This window comes from Nelumbo nucifera, chromosome 3, assembly GCF_055504915.1.
Source record: "Nelumbo nucifera cultivar China Antique chromosome 3, China Antique-T2T, whole genome shotgun sequence".
Taxonomy (NCBI): Eukaryota; Viridiplantae; Streptophyta; class Magnoliopsida; order Proteales; family Nelumbonaceae; genus Nelumbo; species Nelumbo nucifera.
In genome coordinates this window covers 97,494,141-97,516,031 of record NC_142651.1, presented here as the reverse complement: position 1 = coordinate 97,516,031, position 21,891 = coordinate 97,494,141, and the positions used below count along the sequence as shown (strand labels likewise).

At 41.1% G+C, this 21,891-nt stretch overlaps 1 protein-coding gene across 3 annotated transcripts in view; it reads left to right on the top strand.

Annotated features, from left to right (window-relative positions):
* Positions 1-21,891, top strand: part of LOC104588397 (LEC14B homolog) — a 74,322-nt gene that overhangs the window by 18,450 nt on the left and 33,981 nt on the right. For 2 of the 3 annotated variants that reach the window (XM_088900263.1, XM_088900265.1), the window contains exons 4-5: positions 4,577-4,654; positions 5,366-5,542. In XM_088900263.1, coding sequence (XP_088756389.1) covers positions 4,577-4,654; positions 5,366-5,542 — 255 coding nt within the window. The remainder of the gene's footprint in view (positions 1-4,576; positions 4,655-5,365; positions 5,543-21,891) is intronic. The other variant, XM_088900264.1, reaches the window with a different exon arrangement.

Sequence of the window (21,891 nt, the reverse complement as noted above, 5' to 3'; positions counted from 1 at the left end):
GCCGGACATTTCCTATGCAGTGAGTGTTATTAGTCAATTTATGCATTCTCCTAGAGATACTCATTTAGCTGCTGTAGAAAGAGTTTTGTGTTACTTGAAAGGTACTCTAGGGAAAGGTATTCTATTTTCCAAACATGGACACATGAAGCTGGAAGCATACATTGATGCTGATTGGGCAGGATGTATTGATGATAGGAGATCCACCTCGGGTTATTGTGCTTTGATGGCAGGGAACCTTGTTTCATGGAGGAGTAAGAAACAGTCTGTAGTTGCTAGATCCTCTATTGAAGTAGAATACAGGGCAATGGCACATGGTGTGTCAGAATTACTGTGGCTACGATCCCTTTTAGAAGAATTGGGGGTTGACTATGAGAAGCCAATGATAATCTACTATGACAACCAAGCAACTATCAATATTGCACATAATCCTGTTCAACATGATAGAACTAAGCACATTGAGGTTGATAGACATTTTATACGGGAAAGAGTTTCCTCAGGAGAAGTTTGTTTGCCATTCATCACCTCAGAAGAATAGTTGGCTAATATTTTGACCAAGGGAGTTCTGAGAGGGAAGTTGACACACTATATAAGCAAGCTGGGCATGATTGACATCTATGCTCAGCTTGAGGGGGAGTGTAAAGAGACTGAGCCAAATGGGCCCTAGTATCTTTTCTTGTAGTATGTTTTTTATTTATCTGTTAGCTAATGGCTAATGGGCCTATCTTAATGGGCCTGTTATTTCTTTTTTGCTAGTTCTCTTTATGTTATTGCCTAGCTGGCCGCCCACTTAAGGGTATACTTGTAATTATGCTAAGATTGAAGTTTAGTAAAAGGATTAGAGAAGGGAGGGAAGAGATATTCGAACTCTTCTTCTTCTTCCTCTTCTTTTCTCCGTCTTCTTTCTTTTGTGCTGCTGTTCTCTTCTTCTCTTCCTCTTTCTCTCTAATTTTTCCAAGTTTACATCAGTTTTAGAGGACTGATTTACATCTGGATCAACCACCTTGGGACGCAACATTGGCATCCATGTCGACACCACGTTGGCTGTGTTTTGGGAAATGCCAGGCCATTAGGGGAAGTGAGAATTTGTCACTTCCCCCAACGACACCAGGCACAAAAATCTAAGCATTTCCGTTTTTTCAATAAATTGATGAACCAAACATTGGTTCAAGGCTCAATAAACGCCCATGCCTAGTTGGTGCAGATGTGGCAGCGTTTTTCCAAGAAACGCCCATGGAACCAAACATGCATGTACATCTTCGCTCCTTGACCTGACCCATTTTCAGCTTTATGGGTCTGACCTGAATATGTCATGTTATTGGGTTTTCTCTTTTGTGTATCTTTTGGCTTGCGTGTGAAGATAAAGCAAATTTGGGAGTTAGAGCTCTGGTGTATTGGGGTTTAGGGTTTTCTATGTGAGAGGTTGCTCAACATTGTACACTTCATTGCTGTTTTCTATAGTGGATTTCTGCTCCTACACTTGTGGATATAGGCTATAAGCTAAATCATGCAAATCCCTTTGTGCTTTCTTGAGTTGCTTTGTTTTGCGTTTTCTACTCATTTTCTCTATTTGCCAATTGATTTCAGATCTTGGGTTGGTTTCTTTCTCAACAAGTTATTGAAATGAAATGCATAAACATGCCTTTAAGATGGGACATTTCTTTTAGTTATAGTGTGTATTCTAATGCTACAACAAAATTTTGAACTGATGTATGTATGGGTTGATCAACATTAGTCTATACATTCCACAAGTGAACTCAAAATGAGTTTTGAGGAGGTAGGTTGTTTCTCACTTCAAAGATGGATTTTCTGATTGTAGATGCTATGTGGTATCTTCCCTATAAGTAGGGGTGGCAATTTCTCACCCAACTCGCTGAACCCACCCAACCCACCCAATATCTAACCCACCCAGCCCGCCCATTTACTTGGCAGGTTGGAAATGGGTTGATCACCCATTGGGTCAATTTAAATGGGTCGGGTCGGGTTGGGTTGTGGATAACCATTGGGTTAACCACTAAAGATACAAGTATTAATTCGTTAGCCATTTTTTTTTTAAATTTTGTTCATTTGAGTGAAATAATTTATAATTAATGTATTAATTTTCTATTAATTATTGACTAAAATTAGTTTTGCCTCGAATAAACACACCATCCAAATCGACATAAATCCAAATCAACCTGACCCGAGTCCAGATCAGTTCAATTTGGTCTAAATATGAACAGACCCGATCGCCTCGGTTCACTTCGTTTGGGTCGGGCAACCCAGTCCGAACCTAACCCGATTAAGAATAGGCAATATGTGTCGACCTGAATCTGAAGCGGAACCGGGCGGGCTGGTTCTAACCAGATGTGGACCATTCTGACCCGATTTACTCACACTGACCCGCTTCGGACCACTCGGTTCGGTCCCAAACCCGTGCACAACCTGATATGGGCTGGTCCAAGTCAATCCGACATTGACTGAACCAGTCTGGTCTAGTCCAACTGGACTGATCCGAATCAAAATGGGGATCAACCACTCTTGATGTGATTAGCTCGAAGACAATCCAATTAGATAGTTCAAGTTGCTTTGATCGGTTTGAACATAAGTGGTTTGATCAAACTCGAAACCCGAACATAGTCAAATGACTTTGCCACTTGTGTGAAAATGACATGCATGTAATGTGATTTGAACCTTCACCACTTGTGTAAACAACTAGTATTACTACCAAGCTATGACCAACTTCTTTGTCAAGTGGGAGTTAGTTTTTTGTTTTAAGTACATAAATATAAGATTAATGGGTTTGGGCGGGTTGGATTGGGTCAAGTCGGGTTTTGGTTGAACCCAACCCATTTAATTTCATATTATTGGGTCATTAATGGGTTGGCGGGTTAGATGGGTTGGGTTGAAGCTCAACCCAAACCAAACCCAACCCAACCCACCTAATTGTCACCGCTACCTATAAGTATGTATATGGAATTTTACTTTATGTGACATCTTTTCAAATCTTGATAGCATCCAGGTAGTATCTATGTTATATTCAATTATGGACAGGCATGGTGGTTTACTGGTTTCTACTGATTAGATGGTAGTTAAGATACATTATACATTGTATATATTGTGTTCTTTCCTCAAAATTTGTTTCTCTATACTTCTTGGAGGAGTTATAAATAAAAAATTAGCCGTTTTGTTCCACATTTTTGATATTACAATTAAACCAGCACTAAGATGATTAGTAATCATACCGTTTTTTGAAAGGGAGAGTTGTACCCACTTTTGTTGCTCTCCATACATTTCTATCCCAAAACCATGATTCCACTTTTTAATTTTTTTTATGTCCCTCTTTCCTCTCCTCCTTTGTTGTTCTTTCTCTCTTTCACAGCCTGTACCAATGTGTCTTACAATGTTTGGATGGAATTTGTGAACTTCATATTGAGAACTGATTATCTTTAATTCTTTAAAGGTTTGTTCTCATTATATTTTGTGAGATTGGATGTGGATTTTTTTTTTTCTTTTTGGAATTTTTACCAGGAAGATTTGGTCTTCTTGAGTTATGTTCTTTGAGTTGCTGGTGTCTATTTGGTTTGAGGCTTTGGTAGGGGATGTTAGGCTCACAACAACTACCAACAGGGTAAAACCACAAAACATTTTAAATGAAATAGCAATCAAGAGAATCCAATAGCAACAAAATAGAAAAATCCTAGCAAAGACAAGAAAACAAACACCACCAAGTAAACAAAGGATTTATGTTGTTCGGCCTTATCACCTATGTCCATGGAAGAGATGAAAACCATTCTTCACTATGAAAAAAAATGAGAAACAATACACGGTACCTTGTGGTTTGCAACCCAAACCAATCTTTATACACCCATTCTCCCTTTCTTCTTTGAACCTGAAGAACACTACAAGAGAAAAGAACCCACTCTTACACCAAAAGCACTATTTTTCTCCTCTCCCAAAATAAAAAGAGCATTCTTTTAACCTTATATACAAAAGAAGCCTTTTATATGTAAAACCCACCTTAACCTATAGGAGGAACCACACCCACTGTTAGATTACAACCTAACCCAATGGTTGAAAAATAAGATGCAAAGCCAACAGGGTATTGAAGGACTTGGTTTGTTATTCGATCCATTTTTGAGTTTTGTCTTTATTTGGGTTGTATTGATTTCTTGAGAAGGTTCTGATTTGTGTTTGCTTGCATTTCTTGTTTGCGTGTGATTACTTATCACTTGTTGTATCTCTACCTTTCTCTTTTAATGAATTTTTCTATTTACTATCAAAAACAATAACTAACAATTGATGTTACAATTTAATTCCATTGTTGTTCCATCACAGGATAACTGTCTAATATTTAACTATGATGCATCCATAGATTGTCAGGTTTTTTTTGTCATCAGAAGTTAGCATTTGTCAAATAGCGTATATTACAGCTTCATTTGCTTTTGAGTCCTAAATGCTAAAAGAATATGACTTTGCCATAACCTTCTTGTGCTTTATATGTTCTTTTTTTTTACTAATTCTTTGAAACTGAAAATTTATTTATTGTTAGTTTGCATTTACAGCCTATCAATGACCTGATGATGATTCTTAATTGCAGGTTTATGCCAGTATGTCACCTGTTGTCCATATTGTGAATGTTGGATCTTCTGCAATGGAGTCAGTTGCAAATGTTACTGTATGTCATACAAGTGATTTTAATTCTCATGTAGAAAATAGTCAAGCACCATTGTAAGTTACTAAAAGAAGTATAATTCCAGCTTAGAAAATATTGTCTTTGACATTAATCATTACTTCCATGAAATATGTATAATCTTTTATATGCATCTACCATGTCATGAAATCTGTGCCAAAAATAATACTACATATCTTTTTCTTGATTAGGAAGTTGGTTGATCTCTAAAGCATTAAAAAAGGAAACGTTTGTACTAGTACTATTATCTTTGGGGAAGGATAGACTATTTGTATGCTCCATGAACACCATATGATACATGCTTGACTTACCTACATGGTTGTTTTTCTTTCTCTAAATGTCATCTAGGGAATCTCCTTGGCCATGACACCAGATATTTAGATTATTCTGATTATCATGATATTGACTTGCTTTTGAATTGTTAGCAATGTTTTTTTTTTCTATGAGCATCCAAAAGATTGTGTTGCATAGGATGATCAACTTCATCCAAGCAGGTTGTCTTTTTTGGGCTTCAGATATGATAGGTAAGATCCTTTTGATCGTGGGTTTCGTGTCCCTTGGATCTGAGCCGTGTTCTTTGCCTGTGGTTTACCTACATGTACCCTTTCAGATAGCTATTGAGAGGAAGCACTATCATAAGTGAAGTTGCACCATTCTTGCAAGTATCTTGTGACATTTGGATTCTTACTCATGCAGGAGATTCATGATGGTTTGGATTTCTCTATTGATGATGATGGGGAATACTCTTTTGGGATATTCTCTGTAAAATTTTCAACTGATGGGCGAGAGCTTGTTGCTGGAAGTAATGATGATTCAATATATGTTTATGACCTTTATGCAAATAAGCTTACCCTTAGAATTTCAGCACATAAGGTATCATAGTTTTCTATTATCATAAGATGTCTTTTTTTGTTTTTAAAATATCTCTAAAACTTGCAGAGTAAATTTTTTACCCTTGGGTTTTGACCTGTAAGCTGAACCAATGTAGTCTAAGTAGCAGAGAAGAGGAGAAGAAGAAGAGATGCTGAAAATGTCGAACTGTACTAGCCAGTCGACCAGTTCTTTATTTATAGATGAATATAGTACAAGGTACAAGAAATTACTGGGATGCCCCTGATTAGTGATGGGACACCCAGATGACTTAAATCATTAAACAGGATTAGGCCCATTAACACAAGCCCAGTTACAAGATAAGTTAAACATAAGAATGGGCTAATAAGAACTCTTATCAGCCGAACATCACTCTAACATTCTAACACTCCCCCTCAAGCTAAGCATAGATATCAATCATGTTTAGCTTGCCAAGTATGTCCCTGAACTTCGTTGATGCCAGCCCTTTAGTTAATACGTCTGCAATCTGCATCTCTGATGGAGTATAAGGCACACAGAGTTCTCCTGAAATAATTCTCTCTCTGACAAAGTGTCGATCAATTTCAATATGTTTTGTCCTGTCATGCTGCACAGGATTGTTGGCAATGTTGATAGCAGCTTTATTATCACAATACAGCTTGAGAGGACCCTCTGTCTTGATACCAAGCTCATTAAGGAGAGTCCTGAGCCATAAGAGTTCAGCAACCCCGTGTGCCATAGCCCGGTATTCTGCTTCTGCACTTGATCTAGCCACAACATTCTGCTTCTTACTACGCCATGTGACTAGGTTTCCTCCCAAGAATGTACAATAACCTGAGGTTGATTTTCTGTCTCCAACAGACCCAGCCCAATCAGCATCAGTGTAGGCTTCAATTTCAAGTCTGCTGTTTTTTCTGAATAAAATTCCTTTCCCTGGGCAAGTCTTCAAGTTTCTGAGGATTCTTTCCACTGCTCTCATATGAGGGGTCTTTGGTGAGTGCATGAATTGACTGACAACATGCACTGCATAGGCAATGTCTGGCCGAGTAAGGGATAAGTATATCAGTTTTCCTACCAACTTTTGGTACCTTTCCTTATCACAGTATTCCTCACCCATTGATTCTTGTAATCCATGGCTTGGTTCTATTGGAGTGTCTGCTGGCCTACACCCCATCATGCCTGTTTCCTCTAGGAGATCTAGCACATACTTTCTTTGACATATATAGATTCCTTCTCTTGATTTAGCAACTTCAATTCCAAGAAAGTATCTCAGATTTCCCAGGTCTTTGATCTCAAACTCTGAAGCTAAGAACTCCTTCAGCCTCTTCATCTCTCTCACATCATTTCCAGTAATCACCATATCATCCACATACACAATGAGTGCTGTAAGTTTGTCATCCTGTCTCCTTGTAAATAATGTATGATCTGCACTGCTCTGAGTGTACCCTACTTTCTTCATGGCCAAACAAAGTCTCTCAAACCATGCCCGGGGAGATTGCTTCAAACCATATAATGCTTTCCTTAGTTTACATACCTTCTTTCCAGCATCATATCCAGGTGGGGGTTCCATGAATACCTCTTCATGAAGATCACCATTTAGGAAGGCATTCTTCACATCCAGCTGATGAAGTTCCCAAGAGAATTTTGCTGCTAGTGACAGTAGAACCCTGATTGTGTTGAGCTTTGCTACTGGGGCAAAGGTTTCCTTGTAGTCAATTCCTTCCTTTTGTGTAAACCCCTTTGCCACGAGTCTGGCCTTGTACCTCTCAACTGACCCATCTTCCCTGTGCTTTACTGTGAATACCCACTTGCACCCAACAGTGCCTTTCCCTTCTGGCAGGTCCACCAATTCCCATGTCCTTGCTTTCATTAGGGCTTTTATCTCCTCATTCATGGCTTCTTTCCACCTTGGATCAGATGCCGCCTCTGAATACCTGGAAGGGACACATACAGAGGAAAGAGCAGACACAAAGGAATGATAGGCAGGGGATAAGTGTGAGTAAAAAACATAATCGGCTATGGGATGCCGAGTGGTACAAGAACGAACAGGCTTACGGAGAGCAATAGGAAGATCCAAATCTGAATTGAGTGAATCAGAATTACCTTGGATTGTAGAGACAGATTGATCTGAGTTCAACTGGTTGCAATCATGAGGTTGAGGGGCCTTCTTCCTTCTACTGTATGTAAGTATCTCTTTCTCTTGTTTACTGGAACCTTCAGAAGTATCAACCGAATCTGGAGAAGCAACTGGCACAGTGGAAGTCTCACTAGGTTGACCCGGAATGTTATAGCTAGTAGTAGTGGAGGGTGCTGAAATGGGAACAAAAAGGAAGGGAGAATGAGAATCCTCTTCCAACCCACTACTCTCCCCCTGAAGAGGATTCTGAGAAGACTTGAAATAGGGTTGAAACTCAAAAAAGACTACATCCCTGGTGACATATTTTTTCTTGGAGACAGGATCATAACACTTATACCCCTTCTGCGTAGGAGAGTACCCTAAAAATATTCCCTTTGTAGCCTTAGGATCCGGCTTGGTCTTCTTTGGATCTTTCACATGTATGAAGCATGTACAACCAAAAACCCGCGGGGGAAGAGGAAATTCTGGAAGAGTGGGACACAAAACAGAGAAAGGGGTCTTCATACCCAGTACCTTAGATGGCATCCGATTTATCAGGTATGATGCAGTGAGAACAGCTTGAGACCAATATTGCTTGGGCACATTGTGCTGGAAAAGAAGGGTTCGAGCTGTCTCCAATAGATGTCTGTTCTTGCGCTCAGCGACCCCATTTTGCTGAGGGGTGTAAGCACACGATGATTGATGTAACATGCCTGCATCTTCCATGAATGAGTTCAGGGATCTTTCAAAGTATTCAGCTGCATTGTCTGAACGGAATTGCTTGATCTTTTTATCAAATTGTGTTTCAACCATCTTGCAAAACATCATAGTTATCCGGGGAACTTCTTCACGTCCTTTCAATAGATAAATCCAAGTGCACTGAGAATAATGGTCAATAAAACTGATGAAGTAACGGAAGCCATCAATGGAAACAATGGGTGAAGGACCCCAAACATCAGAATGAACCAAGTCAAAAGGGGCTTGAATTTCATTACTAGAAATTGGATACATTGATCTACATTGTTTTGACATTTGACACACATCACAAATTAAACTTTGACTCGAAATGCCCTTACATAATTCGGGAAACAACATTGCTAAGGAAGAAAAGGACAAATGACCTAGCCTAGCATGCCACAAGTGCAGCCTAGCTATTGACTCCACACTCTCCGGACTAGTAGTAGAAGCTTGCATGGCTGAGCTGACATCTTCATCAAAGTAGTAGAGGCCCCCATACTCATGACCACTCCCAATCGTTCTCCTCGTCAATCTGTCCTGGAAGACACAATGAGAAGGAAAGAAAGTTATACTGCAGTTCAAGTTTTTTGTAAGCTTTGAAATAGACAACAGATTTGAGGTAAGACTAGGAACATGTAGGACTGATTTAAGAGAGAGATCCTTGCTTAGGTCAACCACCCCCTTTCCAGAGATGGTGGAGAGGGACCCATCAGCTACTCTCATCTTATCCTGGCCAGACAACAAATGATATGTGGAGAATAAGGAGGACATATGTGTCATATGGTCAGTGGCTCCGGAATCAATCACCCAAGAGGTAGAATTAATGGAACTAGATGCACTAAATGCAGAGGCTGTACCTGACTTGGCAAGAGAGGTGGAAGCTAAAGAATTGTTCTTCAGACGGGCTAATGCCCGACTGAGGATCTCTACCTCACTAGCTGTGAAGCCCAAAGTACTTGGTCCAGAGGAGTCGGCAGCCTGCCTTGCGGTGGAAGATGACACTGTCTGAATACTCTGTGAGTTGTCACTACTGTTATTGGTGGCAAGATTCCCACTTGCTGTGTGGCCCTTCTGTTGCCTTTTGTCCTTTCTCAGAGCAGCTGGCTTCAGATGAGGGTACAGGACCCAACATTTCTCCTTTGTGTGTTTCTCACCACCACAATGTGTACACTTGAGGGATTTCTTGTCTGAAAATCTATTCCCTTTAATGGAGACTAAGGCTGAATGCTCTCCAGGTTGTTCTGTTGACTGTGTCTGGGAGTCAACTTGCATCTCCTTTCTCCTTACTTCTTCATTCCTCACCAGGTAGTAGACATGGTGAAGCTTAGGTAATTCATCTCTCCCTAGAATCTGTGACCTTATACCTTCATATACAGGGTCAAGACCCGCCAGAAACTTGAAGGCTCTGCCCTCCTCAATCTGCTTATCATGCCTCCCCTTATCATTAGCATTTTCACAATCCAAAATCAAATGGTGGTCAAGCTCTTCCCAGAGGCCTTCCAGTGTTGCAAAGTAGGTTGCCACGGACATGTTTCCTTGCCTTAGGGCTGCAATGTCTTGGTTCAGCCTGTAGATTCTAGCATTGTTCTTTTTCTGGCCATATGTCTTAGATACTTTCTCCCAAATTTTAGTAGCTGTGGAGAAGTGATGAACAGTTCTGGCCACCCTAGGAGTCATAGAGGCCAGCAACCAAGACATGACTGTGGCATTTTCCTTACGCCACACAGTGTATTCAGGACTGCCAATTTCTGGTTGTTTCTTGTCTCCATCCAAATAGCCAGTGAGGTCACGAGAGGTAATAAACAGTCTTGCTGAGACAGACCACTCTCTAAAGTTATACTCATCCAATAGCACACTTGTAATCTGCAAGCTATGCAGATTAGGGTTCTCCAGGTTTGAAGACCTTATAAGAGGTCTGTTATCTTTAGAAGAAACTTCACTGGATAGTGATGACATCCTAACTTCAGTCAAGGAGTTGTTTACAGTACTGTTGGTGGTTCTGGTTAGGGCTGGCCGAAGTAGTCACAGAGTTCACAGTGCTGATAGCACACCGGATAGGCTTCACTTGGACTAAACCAGTTCGGGTACAGCTGGAAATGATCAGTAACTGAAGTCGCCACAGTCTTGTAAAGGTTTTTCTGAACCAGTTCTGATGCGGGTTCTGATGCAGGTTCTGATTATCTGAAGTAACCTCAGCAGGTCCTGACAACTCGCAACACAGTTTCAGACTTGCCGAGACTGTCACAGTTCTGAAGCAGCTCTGTTACAGCAGCAAAAAATGTTCTGGGCTGGTAACCAACCTGTGCTATGTGGACTCCACTTTGCACTTCGAGTACTGCTACTGTAAAGGGAGTTTCCCTCCTTACAGACAACACTAGGACTGCTGAAATCAGTCCTCAACTAGGTCTGTCCTATACAGACCTCTTCTTAGCAGCCGAATAGCTGCTAACTGCTAGAAACTAGTAGGACTCCAGCTTCAGGGTCTTACCTCCCTTGCGCCCTACAACCAAGGGAAACCCTAGGTCGAACCTTGTGTTGTTCTCCTGCAACCCTAGGGTTTCACAGCAGCAACCCAGATAAAAAAAAGTGAACTACAGCAAGAAAGATGAGATGGCGTCGGCAGTAACCAGGAAAGTGCTCAATGCTCTGATACCATGTAAGCTGAACCACTGTAGTCTAAGTAGCAGAGAAGAGGAGAAGAAGAAGAGATGCTGAAAATGTCGAACTGTACTAGCCAGTCGACCAGTTCTTTATTTATAGATGAATATAGTACAAGGTACAAGAAATTACTGGGATGCCCCTGATTAGTGATGGGACACCCAGATGACTTAAATCATTAAACAGGATTAGGCCCATTAACACAAGCCCAGTTACAAGATAAGTTAAACATAAGAATGGGCTAATAAGAACTCTTATCAGCCGAACATCACTCTAACATTCTAACATGACCTATGTAAATAATTCATTTTTCTCTAGAGTATCAATCTTGTATGCATCTTTCACTAATAGAATGTGATAAACCTTTTTGTAGTCTTGGTCCTCTTGGATGGTAAATTTGTTTGTTTCTAAGAGGGTAAATGAATTGTAATAATAATATAGAAATGTGTATGCATGAGACATTCAATATGGGATAACATGTGATTATACAGCCCATTGTCTTAAAAGGCACAACTAGGCTCACAAGCAAGACCCATTTTATGGGGTGTGCCTCGCCTGGTTAGTTTCTATGTTTGATGAATTAACCTTGAATTTACTATAGCTTCTACCTATGATGTTTAGAGTTTAAATGGTTTTCCCATCTAGATTTGTGCACTCATACACATATTGAAATATTTTATTTCTTTCAGAATTTAGATTTGCATATACTTTCATATGAAAGCTGAAATGCTGTAGCCGAAGCAATAGAAGAGAGAAGACCAAGAGATGCTGAGAATGTTGAACTAAATGACCCAGTCGACAGTACTATTATTTATATTATAGTACACTATTACAGGAAATGACTGGAATGCCCCTGATTAGTGATGGGACACCCAAACAACTTAAAAACACTAAACAAACTTAGGCCCATTAACACAGGCCCAGTACATAACAACTTAAACTCAAATACAGGTTAATAAGAACTCTTATCAGCCGAACCATCAATACATGAAAACCTTCAACCTAACACTCCCCCTCAAGCTAAGCATGGATGTCAATCATGTTTAGCTTGCCAAGAAGGTCGATGAACTTTGCTGCAGCCAACCCCTTAGTCAATACATCTGCAATTTGCATCTCAGATGGAGTATAAGGAATGCAAAGTTCTCCCGAGACTATTCTCTCTCTAACAAAATGACGATCAATCTCAATATGTTTTGTCCTGTCATGTTGCACAGGGTTATTTGCAATGTTGATGGCAGCCTTGTTGTCACAATCCAATCTGAGAGGACCCTCAGCTTTAATGCCAAGCTCATTAAGAAGGGTCCTGAGCCATAGGAGTTCAGCAACCCCATGAGCCATGTGACCAGGTTCCCTCCCACAAATGTACAATATCCTGAAGTTGATTTTCTGTCTCCAACAGAACCAGCCCAATCTTCATCAGTATAAGCTTTAATTTCAATTCTATTGTTTTTCCTGAATAGAATTCCCTTTCCTGGGCAAATCTTCAAGTACCTGAGAATCCTTTCAACTGCTTTCATATGAGGGATCTTTGGAGAGTGCATGAATTGACTGACAACATGCACAGCATAAGCAATATCTGGCCGAGTGAGAGATAAGTATATCAGCTTCCCTACCAATTTTTGGTATCTCTCTCTATCACAATAGTCCTCCCCTACTGATTCCTGTAGGCCATGATTCTGTTCTATTGGAGTATCTGCTGGCCTACACCCTATCATGCCTGTTTCCTCTAGGAGGTCAAGAACATACTTCCGCTGACATATGTAGATTCCTTTTCTTGACCTAGCAACTTCAATCCCAAGAAAATATCTCAAATGGCCCCAGTCTTTGATCTCAAATTCCGAAGCTAAAAACTCCTTCAATCTTTTTATCTCTTCCAAGTCATTCCCGGTAATCACCATATCATCCACATAAACAATGAGTGCCGTAAGTTTGCTATCCTGTCTCTTTATGAACAAGGTATGGTCTGCACCGCTCTGAGTGTACCCCACTTTCTTCATGGCCCCACAAAGCCTCTCAAACCATGCACGAGGAGACTGCTTCAAACCATATAATGCTTTTCTCAGTTTACACACCTTTCTACCAAAGATCCTGGTGGAGGTTCCATAAATACCTCTTCATGAACGTCACCATTTAGGAAGGCATTCTTCACATCCAGCTGATGAAGTTCCCATGAAAAATTTGCTGCTAGTGACAATAGAACCCGAATTGTGTTGAGCTTTGCTACTGGGGCAAAGGTTTCTTTGTAGTCAATTCCTTCTTTTTGAGTAAACCCCTTTGCCACAAGTCTGGCCTTGTACCTTTCAATGGACCCGTCCTCCCTGTGCTTTACAGTAAACACCCACTTGCACCCAACAGTGCTCTTCCCCTCTGGCAGATCCGCTAATTCCCAACTTCTTGCTTTCATTATGTAGAGAAACTGATGTGGGCCCTGGGGCCACTCTGTCCGTAGGGTAGAATATACCTAGTCTATCTGTTATGTTATTCTGTTATTCTAGTTCTGTTATTTACTTTTCAGTTTTTTTATATTGTTAAGTGTTATGATGTAAACACCAAGGGCAAATATGTCCTTTCATGTAACTAGTATAACATATAAATATTAAATTGAAGTGTCGGCGGCAGATCATTCAGAATCTGTCCTTCCTTTCAAACCTGTGTTCTACTGCTCTCTCTAATCTTTCTTCTCTTTCTTCTTCACTTTCTCTTCTGTTCGAAACTAAAATTCCTTAGTGTCCAAGACTGATAGCAATCTTGATCATCTTCATGGTATCAGAGCCAGGTTAGGGTTTCTTATGTGAGTCTAATACCAGCCGACCACATGAGAATCTCCTAGGACTAGAAGCTGAAAAGGTGGAGTTCACAGACTGATTCTTGGAGATCGCCAGAAGTGCTAGCAGCTGTTAGAAGTTTTGTTATGGTTGCAGAGTATTGGTGGTCAGGAAGGATCAGAGAAGACTAGGGTTTAGGTAACCCTAGAAGGCAGCGGACAATTCTTTTCTTGTAAGTCATCTACTTTTCTAAGAAAAGATAGGTTGGACCTATCTGGAGAGGAAGGCTGAACCGTTCTAGGTTTTCATCTCTTCGATTCACCAGGGTTTTACAGAAAACCATACTGTTCTGCTGTGATTAAAACCCTACTGTTTTACACCGAACTGTCTCAGCCTTGTTTCTTTCTGCACTAGAGTTTGAAAGTGATCTTGCGGCAAGCCCTAGTGCTGGACTGAATCTTATGATCTATCTAGAGCTGTCCTCAAGTTTATTGTTAGCATTGATCAGATTCTAGGGTTTCATATTAACCCTACTGCAAGTCTATCTATACAGTACTGATTAGATTGTGCAACTGAATTGATCACTTTAAGGACTGATTAAAACCCTAATTCTACAAAGGCAAATCAGACCTCCTTCTAAGCTGTTTTTCAGAGTTTTTTGGGGTTTTCGAACTCTCTTAAAGGGGTTAGAGCTCTACAGACAGCCACTGTTGTGTTTGTTAGTTGATTTCAGATCAGAGTTATCCCAGTTTTGTGCACATACACTGGGTTCACTCAGATCAGAGTTATCCCAGTTTTGTGCACATAACCAGTTGGATGCAGATGGGTATTTACTGTGAAGCACAATGCGGATGGATCCATCGAGAGGTACAAAGCTCGGCTAGTTGCAAAAGGGTTCACTCAGACTTATGGTATAGATTACTTGGAGACATTTGCCCCGGTAGCCAAGATGACCACCATTTGGGTTCTATTATTTCTTGCAGCAAGCCACACTTGGCCTTTGTACCAAATGGATGTTAAAAATGCCTTCTTCAATGGGGACTTGCAGGAAGAGGTTTACATGCAGTTGCCTCCTGGATACTATGATACAGAGACAGGTAAGAAGGTCTGCCGGCTCAATAAGGCATTGTATGGTTTGAAGCAGTCACCTAGAGCTTGGTTCGACAGATTCAGACTAGCTCTTGGAAAGTTTGGTTATGTACAGGCCCAGTCAAATCATACATTGTTCATCAAGAGGGTGGAGTCTTCACTGACACTACTTGCAGTATATGTTGATGATATTGTGGTGACAGGAAATGACAGCCATGAGATTGAGTCCCTCAAACAGCTTCTTCATCAAGAGTTTGAGGTGAAAGATCTGGGTACACTACGGTATTTTTTTGGCATTGAGGTTGCTAGATCAAACAGGGGATCTTTGTCTCTCAGAGGAAATATGTTTTAGATCTGTTGGCTGAAACTGGAAAGCTGGGTGTCAAACCTGCAGATACACCCATTGAACAGAACCACAGGATTAGTGCAGAGAGTGGGGAGCTGCTTGAAGACAAAGTTATGTTCCAGCGGTTGGTAGGAAAGCTCCTATATCTCTGCCTCACTCGGCCGGATATTACTTATGCTGTTAGTGTTGTCAGCCAGTACATGCATTCTCCTAGAACCACACATCTTCTTGCGGCAGAAAGAATTTTAGCATACTTGAAGAGATGCCCGGGTAGGGGTATACTGTTCAAGAACAATAACCACATGAAGGTGGAGATCTATATAGATGCCGATTGGGCTGGGAGTGTTGATGACAGACGATCTACCTCAGGATATTGTGCCCTTGTGGGAGGAAACATTGTCTCCTGGAGAAGTAAGAAACAAAGTGTTGTCTCCCGGTCTAGTGCTGAAGCAGAATACAGGTCCATGGCCAATGGAGTGGCTGAAATCCTATGGCTAAGATCTCTACTTGAGGAGTTGGGTATTGAGTATGAGAAGCCTCTGATGCTGTATTGTGATAATCAAGCAGCCATTAATATAGCACATAATCCAGTGCAGCATGACAGAACCAAACACATTGAAGTTGACCGACATTTTGTACGAGAGAGGGTCTCATCTCAAGAAATATGCCTCCCTTACATCACATCCAGTATGCAACTAGCAGATATCCTCACTAAAGCTGTATCAAGAAAGAAGCTAGAAGTGGATCTATCCAAGTTGGGAATGATAAACATTTACTCCCAACTTGAGGGGGAGTGTAGAGAAACTAATGTGGCTGTGGGGCCACTCTGTCAGTAGGGTAGAATATACCTAGTCTATCTGTTATGTTATTCTGTTATTCTAGTTCTGTTATTTACTTTTCATTTTTTTATATTGTCAAGTGTTATGATGTAAACACCAAGGGCAAATATGCCCTTTCATGTAACTAGCATAACATATAAATATTAAATTGAAGTGGCGGCGGCAGATCATTTAGAATCTGTCCTTCCTTTCAAACCTGTGTTCTACTGCTCTCTCTAATCTTTCTTCTCTTTCTTCTTCACTTTCTCTTCTGTTCGAACCTAAAATTCCTTAGTGTCCAAGACTGATAGCAGTCTTGATCATCTTCACATTAGGGCTTTCATCTCTTCATTCATAGCTTCTTTCCACCTTGGATCAGACACGGCCTCTGAGTACCTAGAAGGAACACGTACAGAGGAAAGAGCAGACACAAAGGAGTGATAGGCAGGAGATAAATGTAAGTAAGAAACAAAATCAGAAATGGGGTGCAGGGTGGTACAAGAACGGATAGGCTTACGGAGAGCAATAGGAAGATCCAAATCAGAAGTATGTGAGTTGGAATTACCTTGGATTGCAGAGACAGATTGATCCGAGTCCAACTAGTTGTTGTCATGAGGTTGAGGGCCTTTTTTCCTTTTGTTGTATGTGAGTATCTCTTTCTGTTGTCTACTGGAGCCTTCAGGGACATCTGCAGCATCAGAAGAGGTAACCGGCACAGTGGGAGCCTCACTAGATTGACCCGGGATGCCACAACTAGGAGTAGAAGAAGAGGGTGGAAGGCCCAAGGCAAATAGGGGAACAAAAAAGGAGGGAGAATGAGAATCCTCTTCCATTCCACTAGTTTCCCTCTGAAGAGGATTCTGAAAAGATTGAAAATAGGGTTGAGACTCAAAAAAGACCACATCTCTGGTGACATACTTTCTCTTGGAGACAGGATCATAACACTTGTACCCCTTTTGTGTAGGAGAGTACCTCAAAAATATTCCCTTCGTAGCCTTAGGATCCAACTTGGTTTTCTTTGGATCCTTCACATGTATGAAACATATACAGCCAAAGACCCGTGGAGGAAGAGGAAAGTCTGGAAGAGTGGGATACAAAACAGAGAAAGGGGTTTTCATACCCAACACCTTAGATGGCATCCGATTTATCAGATATGATGTAGTAAGTACAGCTTGAGACCAGTATTGCTTGGGAACTTTGTGCTGGAATAGTAAGGCTCGAGCTGTCTCCAATAGATGTCTATTCTTGTGCTCAACAACCCCATTCTGCTGAGGGGTATTAGCACAGGATGATTGATGTAACATGCCAGCATCTTCCATGAATAAGTTCAAGGATTTTTCAAAATATTCAGCAGCATTATCTGATCGGAATTGCTTAATCTTCTTATCAAACTGTGTTTCAATCATCTTGCAAAATGCCATAGTTATCCGTGGTATTTCATCCCGTCCTTTTAACAGGTAGATCCATGTGCATCGAGAATAGTGGTTAATAAAACTGATAAAGTAACGGAAGCCATCAATGGAGACAATGGGTGAAGGGCCCCAAACATCAGAATGAACCAAATCAAAAGGAGCTCGAATTTCATTACTGGAAATTGGATAAACAGTTCTACATTGTTTTGACATTTGACATACTTCATAGATTAAACTCTGACTTGAAATGCCCTTAAACAATTTGGGAAACAACATTTATAATGAAGAGAAAGACAAATGACCTAGCCTAGCATGCCACAGATGCAACCTAGCTATTGACTCCACACTCTCCGAACTACTAGCAGCGGATGCTTGTAAGGCTGAACCGATGTCTGCATCAAAATAGTAGAGGCCTCCATACTCATGACCGCTCCCAATCGTTCCCGTCGTCAATCTGTCCTGAAAGACGCAATGAGTAGGAAAAAGGTTATACTACAGTTCAAATTTTTGGCAAGTTTTGAAACAGACAAAAGATTTGAGGTAAGACTGGGAACATGTAGAACTGATTTAAGAGAGAGGTCCTTGCTTAGGTCAACCACCCCCTTTCTAGAGATGGTGGAGAAAGACCCATCAGCAACTCTCGTCTTATCCTGACCAGACAACAAATGATATGAAGAGAATAAGGAGGACATATGTGTCATGTGGTCAGTTGCACCGGAATCAATAACCCAAGAAGTATAGTCAATAGAGCTAGTTGCACTAAAGGCAGAGACTGTACCTGATCTGGCAAGAGAGGTGGAAGCAAAAGAATTATTCCTTAGACGGGCTAATGCCCGGCTAAGGACCTCTACCTCACTAGCAGTGAAGCCCAAAGCACTAGCTCCAGAGGAATCAACAACCTGCCCCATAGGAGAAGAAGACACTGTTGGTATATTCTGTGAGTTGTCACCATTGTTGCTGGTGACAAGATTCCCACTTGCCGCATGACCCTTCTGTTGCTTCTTGTCCTTTCTCAATGCAGCTGGCTTCAGGTGAGGATACAGGACCCAACACTTTTCTTTTACATGTCTCTCACCACCACAACGAGTGCACTTAAGGTGCTTCTTGTCTGGATGTCTGTTTCCCTTAGTAGAGACCAGGGCTGAATGTTCTCCAAATTTTTCAATTGGTTGAGTCTGAGAGTCAACTTGCATCTCCTTTCTCCTGATTTCTTCATTCCTCACCAGATAATAAACATAGTGTAACTCGGGCAATTCATCTCTCCCTAGAATTTGTGACCTTATACCCTCATACACTGGGTCCAGGCCAGCCAATAACTTAAAGGCTCTTCTCTCTTTAATCTACTTATCATGTCTCTCCTTGTCCCTGGCATTTTCCCAATCCAATATCAAGTGATGGTCAAGTTCTTCCCAAAGACCTTCCAGAGTTGCAAAGTATGTTGCAACTGTCATATCCCCTTGCCTTAAGGCAGCAATCTCTTGATTCAATGTGTAGATTCTAGCATTGTTTTTCTTTTGTCCATAGGTCTTAGACACCTTTTCCCAAATCTTGGCTGCTGTAGGAAAGTGATGAACAGTCCTGGCAACCCGAGGAGTCATAGATGCAAGCAACCAGGACATAACTGTGGCATTCTCCTTGTGCCACACAGCATACTCTGCACTGCCAACCTCAGGTTCCTTCTTGTTCTCATCTAAGTAGCCTGTGAGATCACGGGAAGTAATAAAAAGCACTGCAGAAACGGACCACTCCCTGAAGTTGTATTCATCCAGCAACAAACTTGTAATCTGCAAGCTGTGCAGATTAGGGTTTTCCAGATTTGAAGACCTTGCAGCAGGTCTGTTCTCCCTAGAAGAAACCTCTCCGGATATTGAAGACATCTTGACTGCAGCCTCTATGTAGATGACACTGTTTAAGACTAGCCGAAGTGATCACAGTGCTGAAAAAGAGACTAGTTGCAGAATTGAAGAAGGTTCTGACAGTTCGCAACACTGTTCCAGACTTGCCGAGACTGTCACAGTTCTGAAGCAGTTCAGTTACAGCAGCAAATGAGGTGTTCTGGGCTGGTAACCGACCTGAAACTGTGGGCTCTCCACCACTGTGCTATGCAGACTTCACTTGAGCTTCGAGTACTGCAACTGTAAAGAGAGTTCTCCCCCTTACGGCCAATACTAGGACTGCTGAAATTAGTCCTCAACTAGGTCTGTCCTATATAGACCTCTCTTAGTAGCCTAATAGCTACTAACTACTAGAAACAGTCTAGTAGGACATCAACTTCTGGGTCTTCCCTTGCGCCCTACAACCAAGGGAAACCCTAGGTTCGAACCTTGTGTTGTTCTCCTACAACCCTAGGGTTTCACGGCAGCAACCCAGATAAAAAAAGAAAAGAAAGACAGCAAGAGAGAAGAGATGGCGTCGGCTGTAACCAGGAAGGTGCTTAATGCTCTGATACCATGAAAGCTGAAATGCTGTAGCCGAAGCAGTAGAAGAGAGGAGAAGACCAAGAGATGCTGAGTATGTCGAACTGAATGACCCAGTCGACAGTACTATTATTTATATTAGAGTACAGTACAATGTTACAGGAAATGACTGGAATGCCCCTGATTAGTGATGGGACACCCAGACAACTTAAAAACACTAAACAAACTTAGGCCCATTAACACAGGCCCAGTACATAACAACTTAAACTCAAATACAGGCTAATAAGAACCCTTATCAGCCGAACCATCAATACATGAAAACCTTCAACCTAACATCATATATTAAGTTTGCCTTGTTTTTTTCCCCTTCAAAAAGTAGTATATCAATTTATTCTTCCCCAACCCCTTATTAGGTTGTGCTTCTCACTTATAAATTATTGATACAAATCCACTCCCTCAAATTCAATTTTATTTTTTTCTTTTTTATTGATAATTAAAGAATCATATTCCATTAATTCAAAGATTGGTTACATGAACAACCCCTTAGAGTGGTGCGAGGTGCCACCTGTCCAAACAGAAAGCACATAAACTACATCAAAGAGTACAAGAATGTTAAAACAAAAAAATTACAATTGCGCCCAGAACAGTGTTTCCCTATTTGTCCCTTGTGTTGAGTGGGCCGACTTGTGTTTAGTTTATTTTCTTTTAAATTAAGATGTTGTTGGGCCTTGGGCCCATTAGTTTTTATTTTTTAAAGAGCTGTAATTATTTAGTTTGAGTTGCCGCCCTACTAAGGGCATCTTTGTAATATCTCATACTTAAGTTAATTATAAATAGAATGAGGGGCTGGCGGCTAGGGTTATGATACACAATCCTAGTTGACCTTCTTCTTCTTTTCTTCCTCTCCTCTGTCTATTGCTGAAATCTACGACTTTCTCCTCTTCCTTTCACAAGAAGCTTGGCCGAATCAGCACATAAGGCTTTCTACTTGGTATCAGAGCAGGTTGAAGGTTCTTGAAGTGATTCTCTCATGCAGCCCTAGATCGGCCGACTGCATGGAGATTTAAGAGGCTGATCGAAGCTCTCAGGTAAGCCCAGTTTTTGGATTTTCTTGATGGATCTATATGCCCTGTAGCTGGTCTAGGGTTTCTCATCAGAATCAGGAAAAACTGGAGAAAGGGGAAGAGTCTTGTTTTTGTTGGACTCTTCAATTTTGACCTAGGTAGTGGTGCCCTATTTTTTTAGGGTTCTTTGGAGTTTTTTATAAGGGGCGATTCAAGTCCCACGTGGTTTGGAGGCTTCTAGAGAGGGCGATTCAAGTCTTTCGTGGGGAGAAAGTTCAGGACACCAAAGAAGTGTCATTGGATCCAGAAGGTGTTTTGTTTGTTTTTGCTACACTTTTTATTTGTTATCTATATCCTTTTGAGAAGCATGGAGGGACACAGAGTTGAATATAAGCCCGGGAATGAAATGGGACCTGTGGGAGGAGGTGCTGGAGACCCCTTCGGAGCTGGAACCATTACTACAGTTAGGTTGGATGGTACAAACTACTTGGAATGGTCCCAATCTGCAAAGATGGCCATTGGGGCTTGTGGAAAATTGGGGTATATTACTGGTAAAGAGGTGAAACCTGAAACTGGTAACTCTCGGTGGGTGCAGGAAAATTATATGGTGATGACATGGTTGTGTAATTCCATGTTGCCACATATAAGTAAAAATTTTTTATGGGCAAATACTGCTAAGGAGATATGGGATGGGGTTGCAGAAACCTATTCACAGAAGGAGAATGTTGCTAGGGCTTATCAACTGAGAAATCAGATTATTGCTACTAGGCAGGGAGATAGATCTGTTGCAGCTTATTTTTCAGTCCTTAAGACCCTGTGGCAGGAGATTGACCATCTAGAGACTTTTGCTTGGGAAACCACCAAGGATGCAACTACCTATCAAAGACACTTAGAGAAGTATAGGGTGTTCGAATTCCTTGCTGGCCTTAACCCTGAGTATGACATTGCAC